Source organism: Hippocampus guttulatus, chromosome 15, assembly GCF_054856545.1.
Source record: "Hippocampus guttulatus isolate MCC_2025c chromosome 15, RoL_Hgut_1.0, whole genome shotgun sequence".
NCBI lineage: Eukaryota > Metazoa > Chordata > Actinopteri > Syngnathiformes > Syngnathidae > Hippocampus > Hippocampus guttulatus.
The window spans coordinates 9,993,321-10,011,641 of NC_141275.1; the positions used below are offsets into that span (position 1 = coordinate 9,993,321).

The window sequence follows — 18,321 nt, forward strand, 5'->3', positions numbered from 1 at the left end:
GATTGCTGGTCATGAATTCAGCATTTTAAATTAGTCTCTCATTGGCAGATCACTAAAATGTCGCATAAGTCTGGAAAACCCTTTCTTGGAGTTTCTCCATGCATGTTTTGAATGTGTGCGCATATCTTCTGCGAGCGTGCGTACCCAAAGAACAATTCTCACTATGGTTGGTATGCGACTGTTTTACTTTCCAAAGCTGTCGCCTAACGACCGTCTTTGCTTCTTTTACTGCCAACCTAACACAATACTTTACAACACCACAGGATACATGAAGTAGCACATTTAACCACATACAAAAGGACCAGACTTGTCCGTCCTGTTCATAGTGTCTATGACGTTAATGACGCCTCCGTACTTGAGTTGAGCCTTCTTTTAAGATGTTCCTTCTTCTCTTGTGCAGGAGCGCACCAGGTCGTTTGACAGTTTCAACATGAACACTCTGGAAAGTTCCCTGATCGACATCATGCGGGCTGAGCAGGACAACCTGAAAGGTAAACACGGGGCCTCCCAGTTATGCAAACTGGCCCGACTATAATCCAGTATTGCATTCATTGTTTGTCACAAACGCAATCATCGCCGATTGTAGTAAATTATTTGTAATCCTCATACTGTACTTTCCTTGTTCCATTTCTGGTTTTATGGTTGTCGTTAGAAGTGCAATTGATCAACAATTTCAGCTTCTCGACAGAAAGCAACGGTCAACATGTTATTGCTAGTTTAGTGACAACGGAATCATAATGAATATATTTCCCATTTTCTGCTCTATCCATTTGAAATGAGGTCACATTTTTGAAAAAGGCATGGGAAGTGATATTAAAATAATGATTGGTTACAGGTCTCATTACCTCTTTGCCATCACTAATACCTTTCTGCCGTAGTTTCACAAAAAGTCAAAGGAATTGAAAAAAAAATCGGCTTTTTTTTAAAAAAAAAGCGCTATTTTCCATGACGTCACACACGATCGTGGTTGAAACTGCATGTTTTGTTTACTTCTGAGGCGTATCTTCCCACCCATTTTTTTTGGGGGGGGCGTGGGGGGTTGAACTCCAAATTGTAACACTTCACGGGTTCCATTGTAGAGTCTTGTTGATTCAGTGTTGCTTCCACATACTCTGTCTTTGAAATGAAAGTGAGCGTCACCACCCTGCGCAGCTCATCGAAAATAGGCAAAAATTAAATTCTAACTGACTTATGTTATTGTATGACTAGAGAGCAGCCAATGACAATTATTGACTGAAAGTTGTTATGCAACACAGCAGAAATAGGTCACTGGATGTGACCCTGCATCTAGCGCGCCTTGTTTCATGTTGGAAATGACTGTAATTTTCTAGGACTCGGACACAGCCAGCATTGACTTTGAGCCAGATGCATCATGTAACAAGTTCAGGGTATTGATACTTAGTTCTCAAGGCATTAGGAGTGCAGTTGAAAGGCTTTGTGTGGCGCATGGAGGTTTTATTAATGCTAGATAGACCACGAAACTATCCTCAAAAATACTGCACAATCAGTTTTTTTTTTTTTTTTGCGCAAGATCACCACTCCTTGATCGAATGCCCGTTACTTCTCGAGTAAATTCGTTGGCAGAAATCTCCATCGTGGTCTACAGCAACCTATGTTATCTGTTCAATAGTAGCAACGATGATGTTCTCCAATAGCCCAATGTCATGTGCAGCCCTAGTTTCACTTTAACAATTCTGAAATGAGCTCCACAAGACATGACACCTTTTATTTATTTGGGCCTCACACCCGTTGTGCTCAGCTAGCTCCAGCTGTGCTCTAATGTTGCGCTGTCAAAATTAAAGTAAATCTTGCCTTAATAATGTGAGAAGAGCACACATTTGTCCGCTTCGGCCCAAACGCTTTAAAGCTTATAAAATAAAGCACTGTACAGAATTTGGACATCTAACCGCCATGATGCCCAAAGTCAGTATAATCACAAGAGCTTGTTTAGCTTCTGTTAGCCCACATTTGCATTTTACTTGTGTCATTAAAAGGTAATGCTTTATTTGTGTTAATATGTATTACATGATTTTCTTATTTTATATGAAGCCAATAAAGAGAGGGGGGGGTCCTTGGTTGATGATCATACGACGTTTCAAAGTTACGAATGGCGTACAATTAATTATTTAACCACAGCAACGTTAGACTATCACATCCTTGGCATAGCTTTTTTCATACTAATATGACTTTTTAAAATCACTTTTTTTCCAAACTTGCAGCTGCCTAGTTATGCCGAACGCTGGGTCCTCCCTTTTGCCAGAGCCATTTTTCAGTGCAAGAGGGGAGTTTGATATCCTGTAGTCCCTCCGTGGTTGTTTGTGTTGTGATGGATATTTATTGGAAATGCAGCCGGACAGAACTAGGTTTGAGAGGAAACGTTGAGAAAAGAGAGAACACCGGAGAAAATAACAGAATAAAAGGATTTATGAGAACTGTAACTTGATATAACATTGTCTCTACAACTGATTCAAGATTTAGGATGGCGATTAGTATTAATTATGGAACAGATTATTTCAAACAATTGCTCCCCATGACAAATTTTAAGTCGCCCAATCCTGAGGTCAACCGGCTTCAAGGTACCACTCTTCAAACCGTGAAGTACCACTTGGTGTTTTAAATCTGCACGATTAGGAATATAGCAGAAGCTTGTTTACTCTCATTTTTACCGCCTTAGTTATCTTCAGGCATCCTCCCTACATTTCTCTACGACAGTGCCTCTTTTCTTTCTCTGCCGCTTTCACATGATGCATCACGCCAGATCCAGCCTCACGGCCTCGTCCCGCACACTGTCGCTCAGTATGGTGTGCTTTTTTCCGCAGTGACGTCCAATATTTTATGACGTGCGTACAGAGTTTAGCACTTACAAAGTCTAATAAAACGACTGAACGCTTTCTCCAAAGTAGTGACTCCGGTTTGCTGTGTCATGCGCTCTCTACCCCCTTGCTCCAGAGACCCCGATGAGCAAACAAAATGCAAACATGTACGCGTCATGTTTTCGCACACATTCGGACCATAACTGTGTGCAAAGTTTGAGAAATCAAAGCGGACGGCCCGGGGAGAGACAAAATGTCGACTGTCGACGTGGCTTTGAATGGCTTCCAGCATTGTCTTGACTGACAGAAAGGATCCCTCTGTTCTGCCGCCCCACTACGCATCCACGCAGATGTACAGCAAACATGTTTGTGTGTGCTTGTGCATGCGTGTCTTATAACGGCACTCGTGGAAGGTTCAAGCCACGGGCGCACCCCACCCTGTCGACACGAGTGCAGCATTCTTCTTTAACATCCAATCAGCTGTGCTTTCATGTTGTTGTATAGGACCGCAGTTTTACTACACAGAGTACGCCATTGTTCAGCTTGATGAGGTTCAAGCGGAAAAAAAATAAAATCTTAGTTTCAGCGGCATCCCCTTAAACCGAGGGCGGTCCGTCCTGATTTGGGAAATCTAGGTCTCGTTTGATGCGCAGCATCCCTTCCATGCTGCCGGGTGCCATAACCACACTGTGGGGGAGGGACCTGCGGACTTGCATGTGACAGAGGCGTTGGAATGCACCAATCACAGGGTACTCGCTTGCCCGTTCAACAATGGTTGTACTATTTCAGCTTTTTCATCTCATTATCCCCCCACCACTGCAGAAAAGCGGGGCTTGTATAACTTTGAAGCTTGTTTGGCATCACAACATGCGCATTTTGAGTTGTGTTGTTTATGGGCCTGGCAAACGGGGACAGAGTCTGACAGGATGCCCCCGCAGAGCCGAGAGCTTTAGACAGGGCAATGGAGGTCGACGAGAGAGGGGACAGCGATGGGCTGGTGGCTCACAGATGTAAGCTCTAATGAGATTGATGTGGAGGCAACTGTCGGTGCGCTCGTAGACGCCGAATGAACTCTTCGAAAACAGCCATGTTCACTTCAGAACCAATTGGGCTCTTTTACTGGAAAGCTGTCCTCCGTTCTTTGCTGAAGTGCAGTGGAACCTCCAAATTGGAACACAAACTAGTTGGGGTTGCTTGTCTTTAATGTCTTTTAAGTTTTTTAATACTTTTCCCAATAGGAGATGATGTGAAGCAAATCGATTAGTTTCCAAGCTCAAATTGTTGCCCCAACATGACAGGCCATGTTGTAAGTACATTTTCTTGCATTCACTGTAAAAGGTTTAAAGGTACCCGCTGTATTATGAAGCTAAATAAACAATGAATGTTAACAGGAAGGTATTTGCACTCAAGTTATTCGGGTGTTTTGATAGGCTTTGTCGCAGTGAATAAGCAGTGTGAGCCATAAATCAAATTCCTGCATCACAAGAGTTTGCTTTGACCTCGGCATCATTAATTGGTTTCCTCTATGTCATATTCAGCGCCAGTAGGGGCCATGATGTTAAATGTGACCGTTGTGTGTCTCCCTGTGCAGGTCGTCTGGGGTTCCCCCATCCTGGCGGGGACAACCCGCTGCCCCTCAATGGTACGTATGTCGACCTACTCAGGTTTTGGCTTTCGTGGGCCTGTCGGCATTTGAAATGAGGGGTACCGATACTCAAGCGCGATTCCAAACGTCACTCATAGAAACTCTCACTTTGCAGCATAGCTTGCCACGCAGTTCTAAAAACACCTCAGATAAACTGAGCCAAAGCACCGAACCCTCAAATTCCTCATCATAAGAAACATTGTGGTTCATATTTGTCTTACATATTTTCGTAAATTTCGTATGACCCTCAGAGAATTACACCAAAACTGACATGGCCCCCTGACAGGACGATATTCGTCACTTAAGCTGTGTCGAAAAACCCGAAATGCGACACTTTGCTCATTTTGCATTGTTGTATAAATCAAGCAAGTCATTATATTTGTCATGCAGCAGTTGAATATTTAGCTACCTCCACGCTGTACTTTAAACATCATGCGCGTTTTTGCATTCTGGTCTTGGGGCCGGGATGTAAACCGGCAATACCAGTCGTGTGTTCACGATCCTCCGCTCACGTGGGTGGATCACATGGTCTGGAGCTGTCATGGAGCCCTGAGACAGATGGTGCCAGCAGATAGGCAGGCCTCTCGAGGCTGCGCACATCCCTCCCCTCACTCTTATTCCCCCCAGCTTTTTTTTTTTTTTTTTTTTGCTTCTGCATCTTTCCAATCTATTTTTCCTCTCTCGCACACGCTCATCTTTTTATAGAACTCTGATTCGTTTCAATCTTCTTCCTTCTTTTGCTCTCTCTGTCTGTCTTTCTCTTCCCCCCCCCCCCCCCCCTCTTTGACCTTCCCCCAGAGTTAATGTCCATCTGGGTTGGAAAGTTCACTGTGGGAGATTGGAGATTAGTGCTCGTGTGTATTCTGGCCTCTTCATCCTCTCTCGGTTGCGACTAGTTTTCGATGGCTCGGTGCTGCAATCTCTGCGGCGTGTACTGCGTCTCAATACGTTTCAGAGCAGCTTTAGAGGACGCCATTGTGCTTTCAAAACGTGTGTGATAAGCGCCGTTGGGCCATCCAAGCTCTGTAGACGCAAGGGTCACGTATCGAGCATCGACTTGATAACCAACATCTTGCAGCGGAACCCACAACCCATCATTCAGTTTCTCAATCGATGGCATAAGAAAGTATGTCCACACTTTTTTTACCGATAGTGTCCACAAAGTTCAACTAACATGTTCTCGAAAAGCTTTCATCATCTGTTCCCTGAAAAACCTATTTGCGTGGTTTTTGTGCTCTTTCTGTAACCTCCGAAGATGCCACAAGGTGGTGGAAAATTCCTGGCTCACAGGAAACCAGTAATTGGCGTTAATGACATATTGTTGAAGTGAAACGGCTCAGGAGCCCAACAACCATCCTGTATGCCGTTATCAGCCTTGGACCATTACAGTTGTTAAGATGACAGTTGGTGTCCATTTTTCTCACGTCCTCACCCAAGCACTGTTCCTTGTCTCTTGTCAAGTGTGTGAAAATGCACTTAGTATTGGCTATTAATTTTTAAGGTTAAATGTGATACGAAATTGTGTTGGGATCATAGCTTTGGTATAGCCGCGTTTAAACTGGCAATTCGAACAATTTTTGGGGCGGTGCAAATAGCAGGGCTTTATTTTACCTCACAAGTCACATAATGGCTCAAACTGTCATCATACACCAAATCTAGTGAGACTTTAAGCAAAGTGAGTGGGAAACATTTTTTGTTTATTTTTTGGGGCAGACATTTAAATCTAACTGGAGAAATGCTACTCAGTTCACAGTATTGTGCTATAAACACCTTTCTGTTTGTCAGGTGTCTTCAAAGGGTGACGTTTATTTTAGCTTGCCCTACAGTGGTTAACCTCACTTTTACACTTGCCATTAAGGGATGTGAGAATGTTACTTATAGCATGCTGGAGTAAATATTTTATATAACTGACATATGTTAGTGTAGTTATGTGGAAACGACAAACAAACCGAGCAACCACTTAGCCAACTAGCATATTGGAGTTGATGTGTTCCACTTTGGAGGTTCCACTGTGCAATCATAGATTCATTGTCATAATTCTCAATCAACAGAATGTTCATCATAATTGGTACATTTTTAATTTTCTTTTTTTTTTTTCCATCACCTGGAAGTGGGATCCATCTAATGTTTGTATCGACAGGAATGGTATCGGTTCACTTTGCTGCCTTTTTGTGCAGTCAGCATGATTTCACTTCTCCCTTGGTGATGGTGTGAGTATGAATTAGTGTCTGTCTGTGTCCCGAACCTAGCTGGGATAAACTCCAGCAACCCATTAACCTGAACATAAGTGGTGTAGAAATAGATGCTTGTCATATCACAGCATAAGAGCGGTGGAAAGTGCATGGAATGAAGGTGGAGATTTTTACGTACATAATCACGGCCAGTGGCAATTTTGCATCGTTTTTGGAATGTGACCATAAATAAAAACCGCACACGAGCACAGGGAGAACAAGTAAAACCCACCGTGACTCGAATCTCGGACCTCTCGACTGTAAAGCAAGACACGCTAACCATTCATGTTCATATTTCAACAATAGCAAGTAGAATGTAATTCTGTTCTTAGCTGGTTTATGCAGTTGAATGAGATGAAACAACTCTTATTTAATCAAAGCCGTCAGTGTATCCGTATTCAGTGGTGGCAAAATGATTTCAAATGCCCTTCTATTTGTGTGCGTCGAGCCGCACACGCAAACATCGATCGTGCTGCTTTAGTTCCGGAGCTAACGCATAAATGAAAATGGTGGGTAACATCCTTTCTGCTATCACACAACCACCCGGCATGCTTACTTATACAATGTATGTCCGTCCTCTATAATCACCCTCTTCTTTGATTTCACATGCAGCCAGGAGTTATAGCAGGAGACGAGGTAACAACATAATCACGGACCTATCCGCATAAAGTCCGCGCTGTCCATCTCACTGTTGCTTTGTGACGTGATGCCATTTTGTTCTGCTTCTATTGGCTTTTGGCTCAGCGCTCATATCAATTTCCAGTGATCCGTCATCTGCATGACTCTCCCAAGTGTTAAACGTGTGTCGTTTACAAGCTTATGTTTGCAATCTTACGTTGGACTGCTGAACACATTTATACGCACGCATGTTATGCAAGAATATTGCCGCTTGTTAGCATTTAGCTGAAATTTAATGAGGCACAGAAACAAGACTGGAGCCCAGGCACATCGTTGGACACGCACACACGCACACACGCACACACACACACACACACACACACTACAATGCAGTGCAGTGCATCCTGCAAGCTGTAGCTGAGCTAACTCCCTGGCATAAATCTTTATAAAGCAGCTCAGGGCAGGTTGTATTGGAGCAGGCATAGGCAAGGGAGGGCTTAACCCCTCCAACACACCACACGCGCACTCACGCAATCCTCTGTCAAGCTATGTCGAGTGTAAGGAAACTTGTGTGCATGCTTGGTCAGTTGTCCCCAACTATGCAGAAAAAAAACGTGTTTTCTTTTTCTTCACAACGTAGCAGTAATCCCTCCATTGTATTGCAGATTTTTCCAGTTATAGATTTGTTGTTATTATATATGGTTTCTACGTATTTCAAAACATTTCACTGATTACAGCGTAAGAGGATTAGGTCGTTAAATTTATTTTTTTTTTCCACTTGGTATTTGTATTGGTGGGCTCAACGGTTAACTTTTATCATGACACGATGGCGATTATAGTTAAAAATTGAATCATCACCAATTGCATTTTTGGGTTTTAATAACACGGACACCTTGCTGAAATCAACAGGCGTTGTAATTGTGCAGCGGCGCTTCAAGCATGTGGAAATATTTGACCGAAGATGAAATCTGCAGGATAATCATTTGCAAAATATGACATTGAAATGATGACAATATTCTCAACCATATACTTAGATCATATTCGGGAGCGAGCGAATACTGAGACAGTGTAATGCGGGCTAATTGAACATTTAATGTTGACCAAAAAAAAACATCCAACGAGCTTTTCTCTCACTCATTAACCTTCATCCTATAGACATGCACACGTTTGCAAATTCTCTTGCAACAGGTATGCAAATGTGATTGGATGAACACTATTGGGGGCGGGGCCTGTGGAACTCAAGACACCCCTGTAAACTGAGTGAGTCAGCTTGCATTTGGTGGCGCACAGTGTAAGACAAAAAAAATATCAATGACATCTATCAAAAACTGAAATCGAGGGCACCTAAAAATCTGATCATTTCTATACATTTTTATGCTACATTTTTTTGTGTGTTTTCAAATATACTTACAATGTCTTTTAGTGGTGCCCCGATCGATCGGACGACGATTGTGATCGGCCAGTGTGTTTAAAAAATGTATTTAAATGTTTACGTGTGTGGGTGGGGCATTTTAAGGCTTAGACTGTTTTTTGTTTGTTTGTTTGGGTTTTTTGTGGTTGCTCTATTTTGTGGATTGTCATTCTTCGGTCTGGAACGCGACTGCCGTCATGAACGTGTAGACTCTAATTTCGAAGCCGCTGGCAGATGGTGGTGTTGATATTAAAGACACAGTTGCAAAGGATGCCAGATTAGAAAGCATTGTTGCCGACCTCTTTCCTCAGGAAATCAACCTTTCTCTCGCCCCTCTTTTCTTCTAGGCCATTCCTCCCTCTTTCCCATGGAGGATGGCTTCCCTGATGACGAGCGTGGCGATCAGGGTCTGGCAGGCCTGGGCTCTCCACACTGCTTTCCTCACCAGAATGGCGAACGCGTGGAGCGCTACTCCCGCAAGGTCTTTGTGGGAGGATTGCCCCCAGATATAGATGAAGGTACACTCGCAGCTGCCGCATTGTATTTCTGGGCCATCCGAGACGTTCTGTGATGTGCCAACGTGGTGATTTTACAAGAAGCAGTGGAAAAAAGTTTCTGTTATGAGCGGAGAACTATGGACATGTGTGAAATGGGTTTGTTTGTTTGGATTAAAAAAAAAATATATTTTTTTAGTTACTACTATTAAATACTAATACATAATAAAATATGAGTAAGAATTTAAAAAGTAAATATAAAATAATAGTATAACTAAAATTGTACAATTGTGACTTTAGGCATGAATATTTCAACCACTTTGGCTCAATTACATTTTTTTAAAATAAAAATGACACTATTTTCTTATTATTTCATTGACACAGTGAAATGCGGGCTAATTTATTTCTTGATTTTATCCTTGTAACAAGACTGCTTTTTAAGTCAAAAAATTTTGACAAATAATTTTTTGATTAATAATAATAAGAAGTATGCTTTGTACGTAAAACATGAATGTGTTTGTCCAGGTTGCAAAATAACCTTTAAAAAAACAAAAAACAAAACAAACAAACAAAAAAAATATATAGTCACACTTTTTTTCTTGTCAAATGATTACGTTCTAAAAATCTTGCTTTTTTTCTCTTTCAATAATTTTGGGGTCAAAATTATGATTATATCCATAATTTCATTTTGAGCTATTTTTTTTCTTGTACGATGCATTCAATTTTGGGAAATATTCTCATATGGCTTTCTTTCCTGTAAAATACCAGTTTAGCTTAGCTATTGTGACTTTTTTCTTTTAACAACTAAAATAACTATTATTTTTGTATGTTATGGTGTTGTTGCTATTTGTTCTTTTCAATCTGATGCTGTTTTTTTGGAATATATATACAGTATATTTTTAATAAAGCACATGAATAAACATCCTAATTTTGAAAAACAAAACAAGTCCATTCTCACTTGTCATATTTTCTTCTAGATGAGATAACTGCCAGTTTCCGGCGTTTTGGACACCTGTTTGTCGACTGGCCTCATAAAGCCGAGAGCAAGTCTTACTTCCCTCCTAAAGGTATGATGAACTAACAGCAGTGGTCGGGCACACCACCGGGACCGGTGTGACTTCATGCGGTTCTTACTTGGCACAGGTTACGCCTTCCTGCTCTTCCAGGATGAGAGCTCTGTGCAGGCTCTGATCGACGCCTGCATCGAGGAGGACGGCAAGCTGTACCTGTGCGTCTCCAGTCCCACCATCAAAGACAAGCCGGTCAGTGGGCATAGCCTGCAAACATCCGCCAGCTTTGCTCATGGTGTTTCAAACTTTGTCAAAAGTTGATGAGAGTTTGTTGACTTTGCGCGTGTCAGGTCCAGATCCGCCCGTGGAACTTGAACGACAGTGATTTTGTAATGGACGGATCCCAGCCTTTGGACCCAAGGAAAACAATTTTTGTTGGCGGTGTCCCTCGCCCGCTTCGTGCAGGTAGGCTTTTGGTCAGGCAGTTTTCTGTCAGGTAAAACAAACAATGGCACTACAGGTATTACTTGTTTGTCTAATAAAGTGTGAAAGCTAATCAGAACATTGTTTCACCAACTGGCCGATACGTAACTCTTCTTGCTGTGTCGGGTGGCTTGCCATGTAGACCTAAGTACATATTACACTACTTTTTTTTTTTTTTTATCCCCCCCAACTGCTCAATTCATAATCACCATCGTGACGTGTCGTAGGTGCATGCAAATAACTCCTCACCTCTTGCCTTCTCGAATGCACCATGAAGACCAAGGTCCCGCCCCCCTCCCCGCTGCTAGGCATTGAAGTCGCGTTTGCAGAGGGAAAAATCGATGCTGTTTTCATCCTGGGCCAAACCGCACTCCCTGCCGATTGCCTTTCTGATCCACCGTTTACGTGTTTCTTTATCCTTCGGAAAGCCGAAGACATTTTTGCCACTCCGTTCAGCATTCGTGCAACCAACTGCCACATGATGAATGGACCATTGTTAGAAGTGCTGAAGCCCGTGGAGAGCGACTGAACACGGAAGAGCCCACGACTGCATGCCACCGCAGCCACCAAATTGTTTTGTCTTCTGTGACGCGAAATTGTAACCGCACATTTTGAATTGTATTTAGTGGTTATTAAGCATTGTAAAGGGGTTCCAGAGGTGTCAAGAAAAACGTTCCAATCTTTGGTCTCTGACCTTTTAAGGGCATTTCCATCCATTTCAATGCAAAGGTTAGGAATCACGGCCATGGTCAAAGAACCAGTTAAACTCGTATCTCCAGGAACCACCTTATTGCGTGAAAGTACTCCCCTGGGAAATGTAATCCTATTTATAACATGGCCACATTTGCTGATGATGAGGTGTAAATTTGATCCAGTTGACATGAAAAAGGTCCACAACATAAGATGTCAGATAACCTTTTGAATTGCCAATGTGGAAGCTCAGGAATCAAAGGAGCAGAAGATACCCGTGATTTAAATTTTGAGCACCGCTTCCTATGGTGTTGCAATGCAAACATAAGGCGCGAATGATGTGCAGATGCATCTGCAATCTGTCCTGCTTTCGCGTTTTAGCTCCCAACCAGTTTTCGTCGCGCTGTTCATGTTTAACTCGGCTTTGATCAGTACGATCTCGGTGCTTTATCCCTGCTCATGTGTTCCGACATTTGCTTAATTGCTTCGCTGCCAGTCTTTGAAATGTCAGCTGTAAGCAAATGCTCGCTGGTGTTCTGACACGTGATAGGCTTGTGTTGGGGCGCAGCGCTCACACCCGGTATGCTGGAGTTGCTGAAATCATCAGCTTTCACCTTCACACTTCGCCTGCGCTCTCTGTGGCACCCTTTGGAATATGAACTTGTAGGATTTAATATTTTAATCCTGATTAGGTGTGCAAGTGTGTGTGTGTTTGTTTGTGTGTTTTAGATTCCAGTGCTGTATTTGTGTTAATGCCAGCGATCAAACGGCTATGGACTCTTGGCATTTCTATTGTAGAGTGTAAAGTCTTTCTTTGGTTTTTCCAAAATCCACTTTTTAATTTCCTTTAAATTATATGGTTAATCCCAAAATCGGATGAACGAAGGTCTCAAAATGTCATGTTCTCCGGTCTTGACAAGAAAAAAAAAATCTTTTTGTTGAGCATTTTACTGCACTTTGAAAGCGGCAATGAACGTATAAATGTTTCATACTGAATAGAATGTTGGTTTATTCGAGGATATCAATTATATGATTTGGATTATCAGTCCAAGGAAAGTAGAGGTTTCACATTTGATGGATATAGCCTTAAGAAGGTCTCAAGTTCTGAATTTTGGCTTCCTCAAAGGTCCGGTGTGAAGTCACCTAACCCAACCAGCTTTGGGGGAATATTTAGAGCAGTGGTTCTTAACCTGGGTTCGATGGAACCCTAGGGGTTCGGTGAATTGGTCTCAGAGGTTCGACAGAGCTTCTGCCATGGAGGTTAAGGCACACCTAACTCAAGATGTGAATTGGTTATGACGCCCCCGCTTGGCCATCACTGGCTGGTTCATTTTGTGTACAATTTTAAAAAACGTATAATTATGTCTTGAAATTTTGTTTACTTTTTTTCTGTTTTTAAAAAAAGCATTTTTTATGTCTCGAATTTGTAAAAAAAAAAAAAAGTATTTTTATTTTTCACGAATGATGGGTTCGGTGATTATGCAGATGAACTGGTTGGAGGTTAAGAACCACTGATCTATAATATGCGTTTTTAAACCCAAAACACGACTATGTATAGTAAGACGTTTTTGGCCGAAAAAACCGACCATCTATCGAAAGGCGTTTTTAACCGCAAAAAAACGACTATGTATAGTAAGCCATTTTTAGCCCGCAAAAAACGACCATGTATATAGTAAGGCATTTTTAGCCGAAAAAAACGACCATGTATATATAGTAAGGCGTTTTTAGCTGGAAAAAAAACCCAACCATGTATAGTAAGGCGTTTTTAGCCGGAAAAAACGAACATGTATAGTAAGGCGTTTTAAGCCGAAAAAAATGACCATGGATAACAAGGCGTTTTTCGCAGATTTTTTTGCCCAAAAAAAACGACCATGGATAGTAAGGCGTTTTTAGCAGTTATTTTTAACCCCAAAAAACGACCATGTAAAGTAAGGCGTTTTTAGCCCAAAAAAAACGACCATGTACGTATAGTAAGGCGTTTTTAGCCCAAAAAACGACCATGTATAGTAAGGCATTTTGAGCCGAAAAAAAACCAACCATGTATAATATAGTAAGGCGTTTTTAGCCGAAAAAAACGACCATGTATAGTAAGGCGTTTGTAGCCGAAAAAAAACGACCATGTGTAGTAAGGCGTTTTTGGCTGAAAAAACAACTATGTATAATAAAGCGTTTTTAGCCGCAAAAACCGACCGTGTATAGTAAGGCGTTTTTAGCTGAAAAAAAAACGACCATGGAGAGTAAGGCGATTTTAGACGAAAAAAAACCGACCGTGTATAGTAAGGCGATTTTAGCCGAAAAAAAACATGGTAAGGTAAGGCGTTTTTAGCTGGAAAAAAACAACCATGTATAGTAAGGCATTTTTAGTAAAAAAAAAACCCGACCATGTATAGTAAGGCGTTTTTTCTGAAAAAAATCCCACCTTTATAGTAAGGCATTTTTAGCCGAAAAAACGACCATGTATAGGAAGGCGTTTTTAGCCCCCAAAAAACGACCATGTATCGTAAGCCGTTTTAAGCCGGAAAAAAACGACCATATATATAGTAAGGCGTTTTTAGCCCCCAAAAAAACGACCACGTATAGTAAGGCGTTTTTAAGCCAAATCCATATCTCGGCCTTCCTCTGCGAAGCTTTCATGGAAACGACCATATATATGAAGACCTTTTTGGGTTGTTACAAGCTCAATAAAGCAGCCCAACTCTGGTTGACTGTTTACTGTGTCGGCTTACCAGCGCAGAGGTGCAGTGTTCAAATCCAGGTCTTGGCCATCATCTGCAAACTTTGCATATCAAGCCTTTTTGAATGACCACATATGTATAGGACTTTTGGTTGTTACTTATGAGGTTTGCATAGCAGCGCCACCATGGTCCACTGGTTAGGGCGTCAGTTTAACAGTGGGAAGATGCTGGTTCGAATCCAGGTCTTGGCCATCATCTGCAAACTTTGCATATCAAACCTTTTTGAATGACCACATATGTATACGACTTTTGGGTTGTTACTTATGAGGTTTGCATAGCATCGCCACCATGGTCCACTGGTTAGGGCGTCGGCTTAACAGTGGGAAGATGCCGGTTCGAATCCAGGTCTTGGTAATCATCTGCAGACTTTGCATATTAAGCTTTTTTGAATGACCAGTTATGTAAAGATCTTTATTGGTTGTTACTTATGAGCTTGGTATAGCAGTGCCACCGTAGTCCACTGGTTAGGGCGTCAGCTTCACAGGGGGAAGATGCCGGTTTGAATCCATAGCAAGGCATTTTTGGCCCGAGAAAAACAACTATGTATATAGTAAGGCGTTTTTAGCCGAAAAAACCCCACCATGTATAGTAAGGCGTTTTTGGCCGAAAAAAACGACCATGTATAGTAAGGCGTTTTTGGCCGAAAAAAACGACCATGTATAGTAAGGCGTTTTTAGCCGAAAAAACCCCACCATGTATAGTAAGGCATTTTTAGCCGAAAAAAAACGACCATGTATAGACCATGTATAGTAAGGCGTTTTTAGCCGAAAAAAACGACCATGTATAGACCATGTATAGTAAGGTGTTTTTAGCCGAAAAAAACGACCATATATAGTAAGGCGTTTTTAGCCGAAAAAACCTATAGTAAGGCGTTTTTAGCCGAAAAAAACGACCATGTATAGTAAGGCGTTTTTAGCCGAAAAAAACGACCATATGTATAGTAAGCCGTTTTTAGCCGAAAAAAACGACCATGTATAGTAAGGCGATTTTAGCCGAAAAAAAACGACCATGTATAGTAAGGCGTTTTTGGCCGAAAAAAACGACCATGTATAGTAAGGCGTTTTTGACCCGAAAAAACGACCATGTATAGTAAGGCGATTTTAGCCGAAAAAAAACGACCATGTATAGTAAGGCATTTTTAGCCGAAAAAACCCCACCATGTATAGTAAGGCGTTTTTGGCCGAAAAAAACGACCATGTATAGTAAGGCGTTTTTGACCCGAAAAAAAACGACCATGTATAGTAAGGCATTTTTGGCCCGAAAAAAACGACCATGTATAGCAAGGCATTTTTAGCCGAAAAAAACGACCATGTATAGTAAGGCGTTTTTAAGCCGAAAAAAAACGACCATGTATAGTAAGGCATTTTTAGCCGAAAAAAACGACCATGTATAGTAAGGCGTTTTTGGCCGAAAAAAACGACCATGTATAGTAAGGCATTTTTAGCCGAAAAAAACGACCATGTATAGTAAGGCGTTTTTGGCCCGAAAAAAACGACCATGTATATAGTAAGGCGTTTTTGGCCGAAAAAAACGACCATGTATAGTAAGGCATTTTTAGCAGAAAAAAACGACCATGTATAGTAAGGCGTTTTTAGCCGAAAAAAAAGACCATGTATAGTAAGGCGTTTTTGGCCGAAAAAAACGACCATGTAGTAAGGCGTTTTTGGCCGAAAAAAACGACCATGTATAGTAAGGCGATTTTAGCCGAAAAAAACGACCATGTATAGTAAGGCGTTTTTGGCCGAAAAAAAAAACGACCATGTATAGTAAGGCATTTTTAGCCGAAAAAAATGGTATAGTAAGGCGTTTTTGGCCTGAAAAAAACGACCATGTATAGTAAGGCGATTTTAGCCCAAAAAAAACAACCATGTATAGTAAGGCGTTTTTGGCCGAAAAAAACTATAGTAAGGCGTTTTTGACCCGAAAAAACTACCATGTATAGTAAGGCGATTTTAGCCGAAAAAAAAACGACCATGTATAGTAAGGCATTTTTAGCCGAAAAAACCCGACCATGTATAGTAAGGCGTTTTTGGCCGAAAAAAACGACCATGTATAGTAAGGCGTTTTTGGCCGAAAAAAACGACCATGTATAGTAAGGCATTTTTAGCTGAAAAAAACGACCATGTATAGTAAGGCGTTTTTAGCCGAAAAAAACGACCATGTATAGTAAGGCGTTTTCAGCCGAAAAAAAAGACCATGTATAGTAAGGCGTTTTTAGCTGAAAAAAAACGACCATGTATAGTAAGGCGATTTTAGCCGAAAAAAAAGACCATGTATAGTAAGGCGTTATTAGCCCAAAAAAAACGACCATGTATAGTAAGGCGTTTTTGGCCGAAAAAAACGACCATGTATAGTAAGGCGTTTTTGACCCGAAAAAACTACCATGTATAGTAAGGCGATTTTAGCCGAAAAAAAACAACCATGTATAGTAAGGCATTTTTAGCCGAAAAAACCCGACCATGTATAGTAAGGCGTTTTTGGCCGAAAAAAACGACCATGTATAGTAAGGCGTTTTTGACCCGAAAAAAAACGACCATGTATAGTAAGGCATTTTTGGCCGAAAAAAACGACCATGTATATATAGTAAGGCGTTTTTGACCCGAAAAAAACGACCATGTATATAGTAAGGCGATTTTAGCCGAAAAAAAACGACCATGTATAGTAAGGCGTTTTTAGCCCAAAAAAAACGACCATGTATAGTAAGGCGTTTTTGGCCGAAAAAAAACACGACCATGTATAGTAAGGCATTTTTAGCCCAAAAAAATGGTATAGTAAGGCGTTTTTGGCCCAAAAAAAACGACCATGTATAGTAAGGCGATTTTAGCCGAAAAAAAACGACCATGTATAGTAAGGCGTTTTTGACCCGAAAAAAACGACCATGTATAGTAAGGCGTTTTTGACCCGAAAAAAACGACCATGTATAGTAAGGCGTTTTAAGCCGGAAAAAAAGACCATGTATAGTAAGGCGATTTTAGCCAAAAAAAAACGACCATGTATATATAGTAAGGCGTTTTTGGCCGAAAAAAACGACCATGTATAGTAAGGCGTTTTTGACCCGAAAAAACGACCATGTATAGTAAGGCGATTTTAGCCAAAAAAAAACGACCATGTATAGTAAGGCATTTTTAGCCGAAAAAACCCGACCATGTATAGTAAGGCGTTTTTGGCCGAAAAAAAACGACCATGTATAGTAAGGCGTTTTTGAACCGAAAAAAAACGACCATGTATAGTAAGGCATTTTTGGCCCGAAAAAAACGACCATGTATAGCAAGGCATTTTTAGCCGAAAAAAACGACCATGTATATATAGTAAGGCGTTTTTGGCCGAAAAAAACGACCATGTATAGTAAGGCATTTTTAGCCGAAAAAAACGACCATGTATAGTAAGGCGTCTTTAGCCGAAAAAAACGACCATGTATAGTAAGGAGTTTTTGGCCGAAAAAAACGACCATGTATAGTAAGGCGTTTTTGGCCGAAAAAAACGACCATGTATAGTAAGGCGTTTTTGACCCGAAAAAAACGACCATGTATAGTAAGGCGATTTTAGCCAAAAAAAACGACCATGTATAGTAAGGCGTTTTTAGCCCAAAAAAAACGACCATGTATAGTAAGGCGTTTTTGGCCGAAAAAAAACGACCATGTATAGTAAGGCGTTTTAAGCCGGAAAAAAACGACCATGTATAGTAAGGCGATTTTAGCCGAAAAAAAACGACCATGTATAGTAAGGCGTTTTTGACCCGAAAAAAACGACCATGTATAGTAAGGCGTTTTTGACCCGAAAAAAACGACCATGTATAGTAAGGCGTTTTAAGCCGGAAAAAAAGACCATGTATAGTAAGGCGTTTTTGGCCCGAAAAAAACGACCATGTATAGTAAGGCGATTTTAGCCGAAAAAAAACGACCATGTATAGTAAGGCGTTTTTGACCCGAAAAAAACGACCATGTATAGTAAGGCGTTTTTGACCCGAAAAAAACGACCATGTATAGTAAGGCGTTTTAAGCCGGAAAAAAAGACCATGTATAGTAAGGCGTTTTTGGCCCGAAAAAAACGACCATGTATAGTAAGGCGATTTTAGCCGAAAAAAAACGACCTATAGTAAGGCGTTTTTCGCCGAAAAAAACGACCATGTATAGTAAGGCGTTTTTGACTCGAAAAAACGACCATGTATAGTAAGGCGATTTTAGCCGAAAA

At 41.1% G+C, this 18,321-nt stretch overlaps 1 protein-coding gene across 5 annotated transcripts in view; it reads left to right on the forward strand.

Moving 5' to 3' along the window:
* Positions 1-18,321, forward strand: part of cpeb4b (cytoplasmic polyadenylation element binding protein 4b) — a 38,538-nt gene that overhangs the window by 13,486 nt on the left and 6,731 nt on the right. For 4 of the 5 annotated variants that reach the window (XM_086131104.1, XM_086131105.1, XM_086131106.1 and 1 more), the window contains exons 3-9: positions 401-491; positions 4,405-4,455; positions 7,302-7,325; positions 9,066-9,236; positions 10,190-10,279; positions 10,356-10,474; positions 10,573-10,687. In XM_086131104.1, the coding sequence (XP_085987230.1) occupies positions 401-491; positions 4,405-4,455; positions 7,302-7,325; positions 9,066-9,236; positions 10,190-10,279; positions 10,356-10,474; positions 10,573-10,687 (661 nt within the window). The remainder of the gene's footprint in view (positions 1-400; positions 492-4,404; positions 4,456-7,301; positions 7,326-9,065; positions 9,237-10,189; positions 10,280-10,355; positions 10,475-10,572; positions 10,688-18,321) is intronic. The other variant, XM_086131108.1, reaches the window with a different exon arrangement.